The 17759-nt window shown below is 44.3% G+C and overlaps 1 protein-coding gene across 1 annotated transcript in view; it reads right to left on the bottom strand.

The window, feature by feature from the left end:
* Positions 1-2507: 2507 nt before the first annotated feature.
* Positions 2508-17759, bottom strand: part of LIPH (lipase H) — a 47399-nt gene continuing 32147 nt past the window's right edge. Inside the window, exons 6-10 of the mRNA XM_032338394.1 lie at positions 17542-17709; positions 16103-16198; positions 14091-14202; positions 5428-5601; positions 2508-4271 (exon numbers count right to left, since the gene is read on the bottom strand). Coding sequence (XP_032194285.1) covers positions 4184-4271; positions 5428-5601; positions 14091-14202; positions 16103-16198; positions 17542-17709 — 638 coding nt within the window. The 3' untranslated portion in view covers positions 2508-4183. The remainder of the gene's footprint in view (positions 4272-5427; positions 5602-14090; positions 14203-16102; positions 16199-17541; positions 17710-17759) is intronic.

The raw sequence follows: 17759 nt of genomic DNA, 5'->3' as shown, positions 1-17759 counted from the left end.
GAAACCATGTGCAGGGTCAGAGTCCATGGGAAAATGCACCAAGCAGACCTGAGGGTATGGGCTTCCACCAACCTGAAGGGGGTAACAGACTTCTGACAGAGCTCTTTTGGAAGATGCAAGCCTGATTTCCTACAGGCTCAGTACTTGCTGCCTGACCTGCCTCACTCCTTGGGATTCCCGTTCTGATTCCTCCAGCTCAATTTGTCTGCTTGGGGAAGAAGCCTTGGACTGTGCGCCCCACTTCCATCCCACCTCCACACTGATCTGTCTACCAGACCCAGCACCTGTGGCGCTCATTCTAACCAGCTGGTGCACCACCTGGCATCTTCAGCAGCCTCTGTTGAGCCCATTCATTTACAGCACATGCCCAGGCAGCCTGATGAAGGACAATTGTAATCCCCGACCAAGGACACATGCTGGACTGAGAAGCAGGTAGTTGCCTGTGGCTCGAGGAAGCGGGAGGGAAGAAAAGGCAAAAGGTTGCAGTGAGAGTGGACTAGCCAGGCACTCAGCGAGACTCTTTGTCAATAGCACTCAGGCTCCTTTTATGGCTGGATCGGATCAGCAGAGAGCAATCGAAAGGAGTAGCTCGAGGACCACAGGATTTAGCTTCCCTACCCCATTCCAGCCACAACTGATTGGAATGGGATGGACACCTTCCCCAAGAAGAGAATCAAAGCGCTGCTTCCTCTCCCTGGATTTTGGAATTGGGCCACCTAGTGATTGAACAGCTGCAGACACAGTAATACCAAGATCTCAGTGGTCCACAGCTGCCCTGTGAGGGAGCCAAGCTGAGTCAGAGAGACTCAAGGTAGAGCATAGGGTCAGTTGAGGCCCATCTCTTTTGCTCAAGGCTCTGGGCTGCCCTGACCCCAACGCTTCCTGAAAGCTGATGGTTGAGCTCTTGGGTTTCCACAAATCCTCTCTCTAGTAACATTTGCATTCGTATGAGTAGATTTCTGTTATTGGCATTCAAAATCTTCTTGGCTAAGCTAGGTTTTGCAGGACTGAGAGCACCAGGCAGGGGTCCAAGGATGAGTGGTTCCAAGTTTAGGGTTTGTTAAGTGTATTGCTGTCTAACTCCAAGTGGAGGTGACTGCCTTGAGTCCTGAAGGTGAACCCACTGCATTCTGTCCAGCAGACACTGACTACTTGCTCTGTGCCTCGTGCTATGCCAGGTGCTAGGGCAACAAATACGCCACAACCGCTCTTGGCAGTGCTCAGTCTCAGAAGAGGTAGACACGGAAACAGAATACAATGCAGCCTAATACAAGCAGTGAGGATACACATACAAAGTCAGTGGCAGAAGGGAGTTGTGGAAAGCAAGAGGGGACTTTGAGCCACAGCTTGGAGTCATCCAGGAATGCCGGAGGGGCCTGGAGGATTTTAGCCAAGGTGCTCAAATGGGGGAAGTGGAGGACAGCAAGATCGCCTTGCCTTCGGGTCGGGTGGTTTTGGTGAAGAATGGTGTCAGGACCATCCGGAAGGTTCTAGAGAGGAGTGGAAAAAAAAAAAAAAAGAGCCAATCTCTTTCTTTTCCTGGGGAGCCGAGGAGATGGGTAGTGGGTCTGCAGAGAGAATGGAAACAATAATAAAGAAGTGCTGGACGGAAGGCTAAGGCAGAGAAGGGGGTGCGACTCTGTGGAAATGGGCGATGGCTGGGAGTGGAGGGTGCTTTTGAACTGCACGTGGTTCCACAGGGCTCAGAAGATTCCGGGAGGTGTTCATCCACTATGTCCTGGGCACAGACGACATTGTAGGCGCCACATGAGGCTCCGGGCCCTACCTTTTGTGGAGCTTCTAATGGAGATGACAGACATTAATCACATACTCTCACAAATAAATATAAGGGGGAAAAAAGCTCAGTAGGAGATAATTGATGAAGATGGGAGGGAGGTGGGTAGACTGCAGTTTAATGGCATCTTGGATTTGGGATTCAGAAAGAGATTCTGACAAAGAAGACGGAGGAGAGGTAAGGATAGCAAGAAACCGGGAAGTTCAGGGGCCTCAGGAGAACCTGCGAAGGGAGTGGCCACACCTGCCTTCACTTCACCAGGTCGCTGTCATGTGAGACTCATTGAAATTCATCTCCACCCAGTGAGCAAATTTCATGCCTTCCTTTACTCATTCATTCGTTCATCCGTTTGTCCATCCATCCGCCCATTCCCCAGTGAGCCAGGTACCATGCTAGGAGACACTAAGGAAGAAGCCGAGAGACCTCCCTGGCGAAAGGAGTTCATAAATGATAGCTATGCTACTCCAACATTTTCTTGCTGTAGGTTTGGCCCCCGCCTACCAGGTGAGGGGAAGAGGACAAAGAAGTGGCGCGCTAGTCAAAACACGGGACCACGGGTGCCTGGGTGGCTCAGTCAAAGGTCTGCCTTTGATTTGGGTCATGATCCCAGGGTCCTGGGACTGAGTCCTGCATGGGGCTCTCTGCTCAGCAGGGAGTCTGCTTCCGCCTCTGCCTCTGCTCCTTCCCCCAGCTCGTGCTCTCTCTCTCGGTCTCTCTCCCCAAATAAAGAAATACAATCTTAAAAAAAAAAAAATACAGGAGCAGTAAAACTCTAAAAAGAAATAAGGGCCTACCGGCACACTGATCTCTCTATGCACAATGGCTGGAGAAATGTGGGAAGAGGGACAGAGGGTGAGAAAGCCAAGCAGGCAGGAGCATCTCTGAGTCTCATTCCTTCTCAAGCTCATTCTCCATGTGATACACAGAGACATACGTACAAGATGTGCCACACAGGAAGGCATAGAGTTCTCCAGTTTATCACATAAAGACTCCCATTTCTTTTAAAAGGGCTCTTCTCAGGGAAAACAGCAGGAAAACAGTCACTTGGATGAGGAGGAGGTTATGGGCCTGTGACACTCCGGAATCTGGGGAACCTTATAGCAGTGGCCACAGCTGTGGGATGGGTGGTGCCACCCCTTTGGCTCTGTGCCTGCGCTGGGCATCCGGTCCCGGGGATGGTCCACCCTTGGTTCTGGCCTCTCTGGCCTTGGCCCTCCGGGCCTCTTGACTTAGCTGCTGCCATCACCCCAGACTCACTGAGCATACCTACTCCTGGGGCAGCCCAAGAATTTTTCCAACTGGAGCACACTGGTGTAGGATCTGATTCACGTTAGTGACACAGGTTACTCAGCATCATTCCCAAAAGGTGAACATTCATGACCTCCTACAGGTGGATGGCAGATAGCATGTGTTCATTTCCCATTTCCATATTCTCTCAATTTCCTTCAAATAACCATGAATTGTGTCAGTAACAAGGACAAACATTTCCGAAGGACTGCTCAAAATGAGGGTTGCCTGGAAAGTGACCCTTCTTCATCTCAAGTGAAAACCAAGCTTTTTTTCTCCTGCCTCTCGCTCCCTCCATGGTCACTGTGCGCGAGCCTGTCCTACCACTTCAGCTACCTTCCCCTGCCCCTTCGCTTACTGTCTAGTCCCAGCAGCTGCCCCCCACCCCCCGTCCTGTCCCTCTGTCCCCCCTTCCTCCACACACCAACCCACTTTAGAGCAGGTGGGGTATAGCTTTCCTGCCTTCCCAGAGTGAACAGCTCAAGAGACAGGTTGTTGTTGAGGATGAGAAACTCTCTTATTGCATCTTAGATCAGCCATATCAAAATAAATAAAAGCATATTCACATTTACCAAACCACTCACGGATGTGGTCCCCATGGGATTTCAAAGAACACTTCACAGACTTGTCCCCCAAACCCACACAATAACCCTGTGAGGTAGGTCAGGCTCCATTCCTTCCTACGTATAAGGACCTGGAGGAGTTTGGCACAGGGAGTGTGGGGTAGAGTCCAAAGTGAGGTCTCCAGCCAGTCCTTCTCTTTCGGATGCTCTCCGCGCTGAGCAGAGCTGCCCCGGTGACTGGCAGCAGAGCTGACAGACCAGGACAAACAAGGCCCCAGGACGCAGCCAGACAAGGCGCTGGGCTGTGGGGAGCCTGGCTATTTCTGACTTGCCCTACTTAGGGGCTCCCTTCCCAGGACCGTTCCATAATCCAAGGTCGCCTGACATTTTGCAATGTGACATCCATGGGATGTTGCTGGAAAAACACCTGCTTATTCATACTGGTTTGTGCCTTGAGGAAGAGGTGAGGTGATGCTTTAAAAAAGACTACAGTTGTAGCTTGCTTGATGTTACTGGTGCCCCTTTGTCCCAATAATGGTTACATCAGCAGCTCGGGGCAGAGGATAGGCTGGAAGACCGTCTCGATGTTTTCCATCAGCACAAGATCATACCGACACAACTCGGGCCTGAGGATGTGAGACAGAATATCCTCATCAGTCAAGTAGTAAACACATCCCATTCTTGGAAAAGAAGTCACATTATGTCCTTAGGATCTAACATCGTGGAGCAATTATTCCTAACGTGATAGGAGAAAGCTTATGGTAAATATCAGTGACAATAAGAAAGCAGGATGTAAGATGTTATTTGCCACCTAACTTCATCCAGGTTTGATTTTTTAAAAGATTTTATTGATTTATTTTTATTTAGGCTTAAAGCAATAATAGGAGATTAGAAGGAAAATAACCCAAACTATTCACATTTGTTGCCTCTGAATAATGACATGATGGTGATATCATTCTGCTTAACACCTTCGTACTTTCCAGGTTTTATAAAATCAGTGTGTATTCTTTTGATGATCAGGAAAAAAAAGTATTAAAGAATCCCACGGTTTTAAGATGTAATGACTATCCTCTCAGAAGAAAGTTGTATTATTAAATATTTCAGGGTACCCTAAACCTTTAGGAGAGAGGAACTCATAAGCATAAACTACTGACTGCTCACAGCACTGTCCGCCCATAGACTGGGTGCTCGGACTGTATGTTGAAGTGGCATCAGTCACAGAGTGCCCATGCTGCCACAGCTTTGCTCTTTCTCCCCCAATTCAACTCTGTCCCCCTGCACGCGCGCGCACACACACATGCACACAGTTGCTTATTTTTTCTGAACCCATTGAGAGAATAGGTTGCTTCTCCCTTAATACATCAATGTGTATTTCCCAAGAACAAGGTCACTCAAGTTCAACATCAAGATAGTACTTTCATACTACATCAATGGAATAAAACATTCTGGTTATTCTGTACCTTTTTTTTTATATGAGGCTCTTTTCCACAACAAAAATACTTGCAAGCAGTGTGGGTGGAGTGATTAGGGCAGAATTATGTAACCATAAGCATGTAACATGATTTCTTTGGATTATTGGGCCATTTATCTTTAAGTGCCTACTAGTAAAATTTTCTTCAATTATGGGGTTACTGGTTTTTATCATGTCTATTTTTAGAAAACCCCTCCCCTCCTTCATTGTAATCTATGAAGACGTATTAAAACATCAGACCCAGAGGATTGGACAGGAACTGGTAAGGTCTTTGGAAAACAAGGGCTTGTCACACCCTGCCAATGGCTCACCTCTCTGGATGGGCAAGTGACCTTAACTTCATGCGGAGAATCCTGAGCTTGTACTTGGGGCCTATTATAGATCCTGTAGAGAACACCAAGGAAACGGTCGCCACTTTATCCAAGTCTTGACTGAATCTTGCAAGCAGACTCACTTGGTGGTATTTCTGAAATACTGCAGGTTCACTGGAAGGAAGAGATAATATTTCTAAGTGGATATAGATTGCTAATGAAAGGAAGCAGTTTTGATGCCTACAAATCACGCACAAGCAGGTAGCCACTTGACCCCCAAGTTCTGCTGGATTCCAGAGAACAGCATCAATGCAGCTTCTGGCCCCAAGAATGATGAGACACTGGGGCACCAGACAGGTGCACCCACGTGCCATACACCAGATAGCATTCTCATCTCTCAACACGTCTCCATTCCCCTGAGCTTCTTCAAGATAAGGATTAGTCATTTTACAGACAAGGAAACAGATGCCTGTACAGCTTAAATTCACCCAGGTCACACGGCTTACATGCACCTGTGCGAGGATTCAAGCTCACTTCTGAGTTTAAGGTTAGAGTCTTTCCATGAATCCACATTGCTAGATGTGTGTGTGTATTTCTAGCCCAGCTAGCTGCTAATAGAGAAGCTGTGCTTCAGCATCTGTTCTTCCAGTCCTGCCTCTCAAATAAGATAGCTAAATAATTTCCCAAGTATTTGATGTTTCCTACAGTTGGAATCTCACACTGAGCCTAGGGTAAACCCACTGGGGAGGTTCAGCTGGGTCAGGAGACCCTGGAGATCCTCCCGCCCTGCACTCAGAAATGGGAGGCTTGCTCTAGAAGTGAATCCTTAATTTGGAGGTGGGATGGGGGGTGGGGGAGGCACGTGTCACCCCAGCCCCACTAGAATCATGTGTAAGCCCTGTGGAGAGCAAACATGCCACATGTAAAACTAATCTGAAAGGTACCCAGATTTTGATTTTTAAAGATTTTTTTTTTTTAATTTGACAGACAGATCACAAGTAGGCAGAGAGAAAGAGGAGGAGGAGGCAGGCTCCCTGCTGAGCAGAGAGCCCGATGTGAGGCTTGATCCCAGGACCCTGGGATCATGACCTGAGCCGAAGGCAGAGGCTTTAACCACTGAGCCACCCAGGCGCCCCCCCCACCTTTTTTTTTTTAAGGTTTTTTTTTTTTTTTTTAGATTTTGATTTTTAAATACCACCCTCACTAAAACCTCCTTCTTGCAGGAGAAATGGCTGATTCCAAGGCTAGGTCAGGGAAAGTGCAAAGCGGACCTCCAACAACCTGTGTGCCAAAAAGGGAGGAAGGGCTCAAAGAATGGTGGAGATGTTCCAAAGGATCTAGAATCACTTCACACTCATCAGGAAGGCTACTATTTAAAAAGCCCACACAAACTGAAAATAAGAAGTGTTGACAAGGATGGGGCACCTGGGTGGCTCAGTCATTAAGCGTCTGCCTTCGGCTCAGGTCATGATCCCAGAGTTCTGGGATCGAGCCCCATATCAGGCTCCCTGCTCGGCAGGAAGCCTGCTTCTCTCTCTCCCACTCCCCTTGCTTGTGCTCTCTCTCGCTAGCTGTCTCTCTGTCTCTGTCTCTCTCTCTCTGTCAAATAAATAAATCTAAAAAAAGAAAAAAGAAGAAGAAGAAAAAGAAGAAGTGTTGATGAGGATGAGGACACGGAGAAGCTGGAACCCTTGTGCACTGTTGCTAGCATTTAAGGTGGTATGACCACAATGGCAAAGGGTCTGGGGTCTCTTTGTAGAATTAAAAATAGAATTACCTCATGATCCAGCAATTCTACTTCTGGGTAGAAACTCCAAAGAATTGAAAGCAAGGTCTCGAAAAGATATTTGCACACCCATGTTCACAGCAGCAACATTCACAAGAGACAAGAGATAGAAGCAACCCAAATGTCCGTCAGTGGCTGAATGGATAAACACCACGTGATATCAACACACAATGAAATATTAGCCGTAAAAAGGAAGGAAATTCACATGCTACCACATGGATGAACCTCAAGGACATTATACTAGACACAATAAACCAATCACAAGAAGATAAATATTGTTGGACTCCATTTATATAAGGTATCGAGAGTAATCAAATTCACAGAAATAGAAAGTTGAATGGTAGTTAGGAGAGGCTGGAGGGAGAAGGAAAAGGGCATGTTCATCAATGGGAATGGAATTTCAGTTTGCACACTGAAAAGATTCTGGAGAGTTATTTCACAATAACATGACTACTCTTAACACTACTGAGCTGTACACTTACAAATGATTAAGAAAATAAACTTTATGTGTTTTCATAACGATAAAAAAATGCATTTAAAAAAGGGCACAGGCCCAATTTGAAGAGATTTCACTGGCTGGATCTGAGATAATTTAAATATCAAAATAAGTAAATGGTAGTAATTTAACATGAACATTAACAAAATAAAAATCCATGAGTTCATATTGATATGACCAAACAAATGGAGGAAATGAGAAAGCTTTTCCTAAATGAAGAATTAGAAAAATCGTCATTTGACAACCACAGTAGTAACAATTCAACCACAAAACCTCAAAAGTAGTGGGTAAAAGTTTGACCAGTAATGGAACATTTACATGGTCTCACAGTACCTCCCTGCAATGTACTTACTAATACAAAGGAGAAACAGTAACTTGATAGTGAAGAAGCCTGTCAGCAACCCCCTTAATGAACTGATCCACGTTCATGGAATAAAGCAAAGCTGTGGGCCTCCTGAGAGGGCACGCTGAGCCAAACAGAGCATCACTTCTACGCCCCTTTTGCAGGAGATGCGCGAACTGAATGTAATCACGAGGGAGCATCAGACAAGAACCCAGACTGAAGGCATTCTAAAAATAACTGACCGGTACGTGTCAAGGTCAAGGAAGGATGGAAGGTTGCAAGTGAGGACACAAGTTACAGGATGACCAACGGCAGCCAGTCGCCCTGAATTGGATCCCCCTCCGAGAACAGCTGTGCAACCACAAGCAGGTAGGGCCTCAGGAGAGGGTGAGGCCACCGGCAGATGGTGAAACCTAGTGGGACAGATGGAAGGCAGGAGAGGGGAAAACCCTCCTGTAGCTGAGAAGCCTGTCTACGAGTACAGGTGGAACCCTCTCTTCCACCTGGAGGGAAATCTGGAAATACCTGGGGCGGCACTACCCAAGGGACTGGGGTCATACCCAAATAAATGGAGTGAGAGCTGGTGACCCATAATAGGACCCATAATAGGAGCCAGATGTTTGCTTCTGGTAGGATGTGCCCTAGTGATGGATACAATTAAAAGCAAAACTCAAAACCTTTTACATTGGGGACGCCTGGGTGGCTCAGTTGGTTAAGCAGCTGCCTTCGGCTCAGGTCATGATCCCGGCGTCCTGGGATCAAGTCCCACATCGGGCTCCTTGCCCTCCGCAGGGAGCCTGCTTCTCCCTCTGACTCTGCCTTCCACTCTGTCTGCCTATGCTCGCTCTCGCTCACTCTCTCTCTGACAAATAAATAAATAAAATCTTAAAAAAAAAAAAAAAACTTTTACATTGCACTGAGCGAAGGGGAAAGTGAAGATTATTGAGAAACCTTAAAAATTGGTGGAGGTAGAAATACTGAAATCACATCACCTTTTGGTGGCCTTTTGTGAAAGCTGGTAATGGGTTTTCTTTTTCATGGCTTTGCAGTGCAGTAGGAGAGGGAACAGAGCCACTCAAGGAGGGGAGTTGAATGGAAGAGTCTGCAGAGGGGTGAACTAAAAATGAATTCTAAGTAAACAACTCTCCTACTGTCTAGGGTGGGGGTGGGCAGAAACAATCTCTGTCAAAATCTCAGCTTCCTTCCCCTCCCCCAGAAACCGACTAACTGATTTAAAATCCATAGGGAAATTCAATAGACCCAGAACAGTCAAACAACTTTGAAAAGGACCAAACTTGGAGCACCTGGGTGGCTCAGTCAATTAAGTTCTGAGTCTTGATTTCACCTCAGGTCACAATGTCAGGGTCCTAAGATCAAGCCCCGCGGTGGGCTCCATGCCTGGAGTAGAGCCTGTTTAGGATTCTCTCTCTCCCTCTGCTGACCACCCCCACTACCCAGCATACGCTTCCTCTCTCTCTCTCTCTCTCTCTAAATAAAAAAGAAAGGAAAAAGACCAAATTTGGGAGATTCATACTTCCTGATTTTAAACTTTGTGGGAAAGCGTCAGTAATGCTATAGTGGGCTACATGACACTGTGGTACTTGCATTAGGATAAATACATAGATCAATGGAATAAAATTCCGAGTCCAGAAATAAACCCTCTCACTGACTGTCAATTGATTTAGGCAAAGGTGTCAAGACATTCACAGAGAAAGAATAGGTTTTTCAACAAAGGGTACTGTGACAACTGGGTATCCACAGGCAAAGGAATGAAGTCAGACCCCCTACCTCATTCTATGGGCAAAAATGAACTCAAAATGGATAAGACCTAGATGTGAGACCTAAAACGATAAAGGACTTGTGTCCAGAGTATATTCACAACCCTTGCAACTCAACAGTAAAAAGGTAAATAACCCAATTTTAAAACAAGGCACATAAAACCTGTACCCAGATGTTTATAGCGGCTTTATTCAGAATTTTGGAGACTTGGAAGTAGCCATGATGTCCTCCAGTAGAAGAATGGATAAGTAAACTGTAGTACATCCAGACAAGAGGATATTATTCAGTGCTTAAAGGAGATCAGCTAGTAAGCTATGAAAATACATGAAGGAAACCTAAATCCTATTGCTAAGTGAAAGAAGCTACTCTGGAAAGTTTACATACCAGACAATTCCGACCACATGACATTCTGGAAAAGGCAAAACTATGGAGACAGAACAAAGACCAGCGGTTGCCAAAGGTTAGAGGGAAGAGATGGATATAATAGGCAGAGCACTGAATATTTTTAGGAGTATAGGATCTACTCCATGATCCTATAATGGTAGATACATTGTTCTTCTATGTTTGTCACAACCCATAGAATGTACGCCACCAACAGTGAACCCTAATGTAAACTATGGACTTTGGGTCATGACAATAGGTGTACCACTCCATTACCCAGATTTTGATAGTTGGGGAGGCTGTGTGTATGGGGCCAAGCGCGCATATGGGAAATCTCTGCACTTCCTGCTCGATTTCGGGAATCTAACACTGTTCTATTTTTTTTAAAGATTTTATTTATTTATATATTTGACAGAGATCACAAGCAAGCAGAGAGGCAGACAGAGAGAGAGGAAGGGAAGCAGGCTCCCCGCTGAGCAGAGAGCCTAACTTGGGGCTTGATCCCAGGACCCTGGGATCATGACTTGAGCTGAAGGCAGAGGCTTGAACCCACTGAACTACCCAGATGCCCCTCTAACACTGTTCTAAAAAATGAAATCTATGGAAAAGGAAAAATGAGTAAAGGACCTGAATAGACATTTCTCAAAAAAATATATAGAAATGGCCAGTGAGCGCATGAGAGACACTCAAAGCGATTAATCCTTAGGGAACTGCAAATCAAAACCACGAGATATAACATAATGCTCACTAGAATGGCTACAATAAAGAAAACAGACCTGCCTGTGATATTTACACAAAATGTGATAATACACACAAAGGAATATTATTCAGCCTTTATCAAACAAGATAAAGTCTTGCTGTCTCATGCTGCAACATGGATAAAACTTGATTATTATGCTAGGTGAGATAAGCCAACCACAAAAAGATGAATATTATGTGAGTCCACTCATAGGAGTAGTCAAAATCATAGGAACACTATAACAGTGCTTGCTCAGGGCTAGAGGGTGAGGGAAATGGGAGTTGTTATTTAATGGGTATAGAATTTCAGTTTTACAAGATGAAAAAGTTCTAGGAGGTCTGTTTCACAACAATGTGAACATACTTAACACTACTCAACTCAGAAATGATTGAGATGGTAAATTTTATGTTTTGTGTTTTTCTACCACAATGCAAAAGAAACAAATTTTAAATAGGTATTAACAGTGTTGGCAGGGATGTGGGGGAAATTAGAACTCTCACACATGGCTGGTGGGAATGTAAAATGGTGCAGCCGCTTTGGAAAAGTTTAGCATTTTCTGAAAATGTGGAATACACAGTTATCGTATGGCCCAGCAACTCCACTCATAGGTATATACCCAAGAGAAATGAAAACGTAGGTACACACGGAAACTGGTACGCATATGTCCATAGTGGCATTATTCATAATGGCCAAAAAAGTGGAAACAACCCAAATATCCGTCAACTGATACAAGGATAAATAAAATGTTGTATGTGTGAAGAGTGGCACGGTAGAAGTGAGCTGGGCCCATAACCCAGAGGTCAGTGGATCGAAATAAAATGGGATCTATCCATACCACGGAATATTATGTGGCCATAAAAATAATGAAGTCGTGGTACTGCTACAGAATCTTGAAAATATTATGCTGAACAAACAAACCAAAAAACCCAGACACCAAAAGGCCACATACTGTATGATTTCATTTATGTGACATGCCCAGAATATGTAAATCTATAGAAACAGAAAGCAGATGAGTGGCTGACAGGAGCTGGGGAGGAAGGAGGAACGAGGAATTACTAATAGGTATGGGGTTGCTTTCTGAGATGATAAAAATGTTCTGGAATCAGACGGTAGTAATGTTTGTACATTTTGTGAATATACTAAAAACCACTAAAATGTACATTTTAAGAGGGTGAGTTTTATGGTAGGTGAATTATATCTTAATTTTTTAAAGGTTTGAGAATAAAAAGAAATACATCCAAGATATGGATAGAGGGAGAATCGCCAAGCAGATAATATCCTTGAGTGTGACTCCATTTGTACCCATAGTCCGGTAAGACTGAATAAACTCGGGCACATTCTCTGATACTATTGTAAAAACACTCAAAACTAAAAGTTTACTTGGCAAAGAAAGAGAAAAGTAGACATATTTCACCATGTAATAGAACAACCATTTCCCTTTTTTCCCCCGGATATTCTCTGATATGGTAATGACTGAGAATGACTAAATGTGAATGAAGGACAGAAGTTAAGGTCGCGATCTTAATCAAGAGAAAACCCTTCACATTAGAAAGTCCTAGTCAGGAGAGATTTACTACATAAGATTAAAATTCCTAAAACAATGTAAAGCCAATATGTAACCAGTTATTAGCATGAATAACCAATTTTTTTTAAGTGACCACGTCTCATTTGTAACTGCAATTTCCCCTGCTGTTTCTAAGAATCTCCAGATGAGGTCTCTGCCCAGCTTCCTTACTGAGGATCACAGCCTGTAAACCGCCTGGCGCTGGTTATTCAAGATGCGTCCCCTAGCGGTGCCCTCACTGAAAATGCAGCCTCACTGGGCTTGGGGCCAGTGGCGTTCGAGGGAGTGTGGTATTAGCCAATGACCCTCTAGTCCTTAAATATAAAATACAGATAATAATACCATCTCACGGGGTTTTAGTGGGACCTGCATTAGCCAGTATGTGTAATGTGCCTAATTCAATAAACAAAGGCTGTTATTATTATGATCCAAGGATGCCTTAAAAAAAAAAAAAAAAACCACCTCCATACCACCAATACACACAGCTTTTCTATTCATGTACATGGTAAACCCATAGGTGACATTCAGTTTCAGATGACATTCCATTTGGTTCTCTATGAGTGAAGTTAACAGACAACCCAAGTGCCTACTAGATAATAGGACCCCCAAAAATGTTTCCTGAGTAAATGAATAAAATGAGCCTCAAACTTCTTTGCTTAAAGGTTTTTGAGTTATATTCCCCCTTTCTCCTGATTATAAAATTAATGGATGAAAACAATTAACCATTTTTAAACTCTATATATGCAACATCATATAAAAGTAAAAGAAGCTGAAAAGAGAGAAAAGTGAAGAGAAGCTGAAAAAAGCACTCATATTCCTACCACAATCTAATAGGCATATTTATTTTTTATTTTTTTGGCACTGTTGAACTAATTTTATACCTTCTATAATTTGATGCCCTTCATTTTTCACTTAGCATATTATAAGCATGTCATTTAATGTTTCATAAATTAATATATAAGTAATATTTTATTACATGATAATATTTAATTAACCATTTCCCCATCATTGGATTTTTAGGATGTTTCCAATTTTCTTTTGCAAATCACATTTTCTGAGTTTCAGAAACATACATATATATGTTTACATTTTTGCATATTATGAACTCAAAAAAAGGTTGAAATGTGTGGCGGGATAGGTAGGTGTCTTTAGGTGTGGGATTGTTGGGATGGGACAAGTACTTGCACTTTTATGTTACATATTTTACGTTATATGTTTCTTTACTGTTTAAATCCTTTACAGCCAGCAAGGATGACTTTAGCAATTAAATGTTTAAACAAAGGAAGGAAGCAGGAGAGGGAGGGAGGGAGGGGAGAGAGAGGGAGGCAGAAAGGGAGGGAGAGCAGAAGGGAGCGAAAGAGGGTGGGAAGAAGAAAAGAAAAGAAATCTCTACACTACTTTCATCTGTAACGAGCCTGGAGGGTCAAGAGCCACAAGAAGCAATTGCTCTCTTAGATCTTTTGTAGAACAAGGACAAGTACAACCCTATAAATAAGAAAGTGAGTATGTTTGGGATATGATTTCTCTGCACAAAAAGGGAGATGCCAAACTGCAAACTATCCCAGCCCAACTTACTGATTGATTTTGGATTCTGTGATGTTTCCAGCTTTGTCTTTCAGTTTGATTGTAATGGACCCTCTTCTTATGTTCTTGTTCCAAGCTATAATGTCCACAAAGTAATGATATACTACAAAACAAGAAGAGAGCACAATGAGAGAGGCGCACTCTCAGCTGGTCCCCTGAAAGGTCAATTCCTAAAAAACCCAACCTCCCTCAGAACCTGAGTCTCTTGTGATTTCCCCTCCTAGAGTCTCTGCGAAGATCCAGGGCAGAATTTTCTAATAGTCCTTTCCATTCTTTTCAGTAAAGATGGGCTGGGTGATGGTGGCATTCAGTGGTCTCCCGTTGTCAGGTGTAGGCATCACAGTTGGACTGGTGTTCCCACCTTATGGACTGAGATATCATGGTCTACTGCTGAGTAAGACTGGTTCACTGCACTCTCTCCCCTTGTAGAATAAACCAACCAACCAGGTGGCCATGCAGAGACACTCCAGAGCAGACAAGGTCTTCCATAATCTGGGCCACGTCCACCAGCCTCTCTCATGTCGTTCCCAGTCATGCCCTATCACCGGCACTGCCAGGCTGTCTTTTGCTACTGGGCCTTCTCTCCACTTGGACACTCTGACTTTGCCAGCTCATCCTTCAGGTCTCAGCTCAATGTCACTTCCTCCAGGTCAGGCCTTCACTGACCCTCAGACTAAGTCAGGTTTCCCTCTTAGAACTCTTATCATGCTCTAGTATTCTCCCATTAGTCAGCACACTTATCTGAATTTACAAATGCAAGAGAAAAAAATGATCATCAAAAAACCTGGTAAGTATATGGGTACATCTATACAAATATTGCCTGAGTAACGTCTTATGGAGTTAAAAAAAATAAAGCTAAAATACACTACAGCAGTAACTGGGAAGGGATTCCTCTTTGTAATCCTGGAAGTAGTGCCTTCTAGACACTCAGAATACTCCTACTGAATAAGTCAGAGTGTATGATGTGTTCAGAGAATTAGTCTTCCTCCCCACTCTTTGCTTCCCAAGGTCACAGATGCTTTGGGAAGACGGGGAACCCACCATGACAGCCACACTTGCTATCTCTCGATCAGACTTGCCAAGAAGGGAATGGAGGCTCAGGGATATGTTGGTCCCATAAAGGAATTAGGTTAGCCCTAGTGTTGCCATTTCATGGCCCATTATTATTCGGGCACTTGTCTCACTTGAACTGGGCAGACAGCAAACTCTGGGCTGCCACAAATGGCTCCAAAGGAGGAGGGAAACCCACTGATCTGCAACCTCTTTCATTAGGGTGCTCCTAAGAAAAATGAAAGGGGGGAACAAGACAGTAAGATATGCCCAGGAAAATCCCTACTTGATTCACAGGGCATCTAATCATCTCCTGCCCCATTTAGCCCCCATCTGGAATACTCAAACTCTCAATGTCACTAGAAGGTCATCATGGTTGCTTTGTAGATGTGGCTGACACCTGGCTTTACCTAGGCACAATGTCAAGTTTTGTGGGGGGCTAAGCAAATTTTCTGGAAGATCTTAGCAATCAGAATGGCTATCCAAGGGACGCCTGACTGGTTCAGTCAGTAGAGCATGTAACTGTTGATCTCAGGGTCATGAGTTCAAGCCCCACACGAGGTGTAGAGTTTGCTTAAAGATACAAATGTATTTTTTTATTAAAAATTTTTTTTAATTAAATAAAAAAAAAGAATAGCCATCCAGCAAAGCTAATAATCATGTTTGTTGAGATTTAATCCTTATAACCCAGAAGATAGGCATTATTATCTCCATTTTTACCTAGCAGGACACCGAGACTCAGAGAGGTTAAATGTCTTGACCAAGGTCACATAGTTATTATGTGGTGGAGTCAGGACTCCACCCAACTCCTTCTAGCTCCAAACTATGACCTTCATTTGCCAGGAGGTAGCCCAGAAGCCATTTGCCAGGAGGCAGCCAGGAAGCTGAGACTCTGCCATTTAACAAAAAAGGAGGGGGCTGGGCACAAGCAAACCACCACATCCAGCACTCACTGCAGTATGGCTCCTTCTCAGCTGTGTCAAAGAATGCTTTAGTCATAGGAGGATCTTTCTGCTTTAAATACTCTTTCCAATTATCAGCATAATAGCCTGTAAAGCAAGTTGGAAAAATGGAACATTAACATGTATTATGTAAGTGTCAAAGCTGCTGGGGAGGTAGTGAGAGCAGTGAGTTGACCGCCCACACCCCCAAGACAACCCCCCTCTTAGACCCACCCTACAGGAGGATGTCCAGAGTCAGCCACCAGGGCATTGCCCCCTCGACCCCACATCCTCTGCCCCTTCTTGCAACCCTCTCCCTCAGAGCTGGGACTTGCAAAATGACCCCACAGTGGCTCTCCCCCATTTTTACTGACATTGTATCACACTGGTTCTCAGTAGTCTGCTAGTTCTCTCACACACTGGGTAGACTAAGAATAGCGCTGACATTTTTCAGTAATACACTCATTTTATAGATTAAAACTGATTCAGGTTTATACCTCAAATAGCATCACTCTTGCTAAGCATTGTGCTTTCTTGAAGAACTACAATTAGGCCCCTAAATTGCACAGAACCTGAGCTGGCGAGGACCACGTGAACAAGTAGGGGACTCTTCTCCTTCCTGTCTGTGCCTGCGGGAATGAGGCTGAGCTAGCTCTCTCTCTCTCTCGCTCTCTCTCTCTCAACTCTGTCCGCACCCTTAGAGAATGGCCTTCCCATGCTGCCTTGACCAATCCAGAATGGGAACATGAGTAATTTTTAAGAGTTTCCTGGAGCTTTCCAATTAACTTAGGCACAATCAAGGTTGAGAACCCCTTGTCTGCAGCACGACCTGATGTTAACATGGGTTTTTCCTTCTAACAATTAGACAAGTCTCTTGATCATCCAGTTTCAAAGTCCTCACAATCTGGAATATTTCTACCAATCCTTGGCAAATATGCAAGCAGCCTCCGCAGTGTATCTGTGACCCCCCATTCCAAACTGTACATGCACATAAGAACCAGGGTTCAATGTAAGGGCATTTCAGACACAGTTTGTTGGAAGGGATCTTTCTGCAAGGCTCATTTGACAGCAGAGTCTGGGCCCACTGTGACCCTCCCCCAGCAGAGAGGTTGTGTGCACAAAGAGGACACATGTCCCCATGGGAGCAGGCTATGTAAGGTGACTCTACCCTAGGTGGGCTTGGAAACTAGTCTGGAAACTTCTTTTTTATGCTCGAGTGTCCAGGGAGGTTGCACTGCCCTCTGGATGAAATTGTATACAAATGGATTTTCTAACACATGAGTGGGAGGTCCAAGAGTACTTCACAGAACAAAATTGGCTGGAAAAAGCAAAGTAAAAATTTTTTTACACCACATCATTTTCAGGCCCATTTTTAGATAGTAAAATGGTGTGGGATCCTACCAAAAATGAACTCTTTGTGAATCAGAGGCGAAAACTCTTATTGGACTTACCCAAAAGGGGACAGGACTCCTTTTGTGCTATGCCACAGTTGACACACTTGCCGTTCCTATAATCCCGATAGGAGTCACAGGGATACGCGGTGATGGAACAGTTCTCTCTCAGGGAAGAAAGGTATAGGTACACGGATCTCTGGTGGTCACACTTAAAATACTGCATTCCTTGATCGTAAAAGGAACGAGGAAAGAGTAGAGCAGGTGTAGCATTTAAC

Source organism: Mustela erminea, chromosome 1 (genome assembly GCF_009829155.1).
Source record: "Mustela erminea isolate mMusErm1 chromosome 1, mMusErm1.Pri, whole genome shotgun sequence".
NCBI classification, from domain to species: domain Eukaryota; kingdom Metazoa; phylum Chordata; class Mammalia; order Carnivora; family Mustelidae; genus Mustela; species Mustela erminea.
Note: the sequence above shows the minus strand (reverse complement) of the source record. Positions and strands in the feature narration are given on the sequence as shown.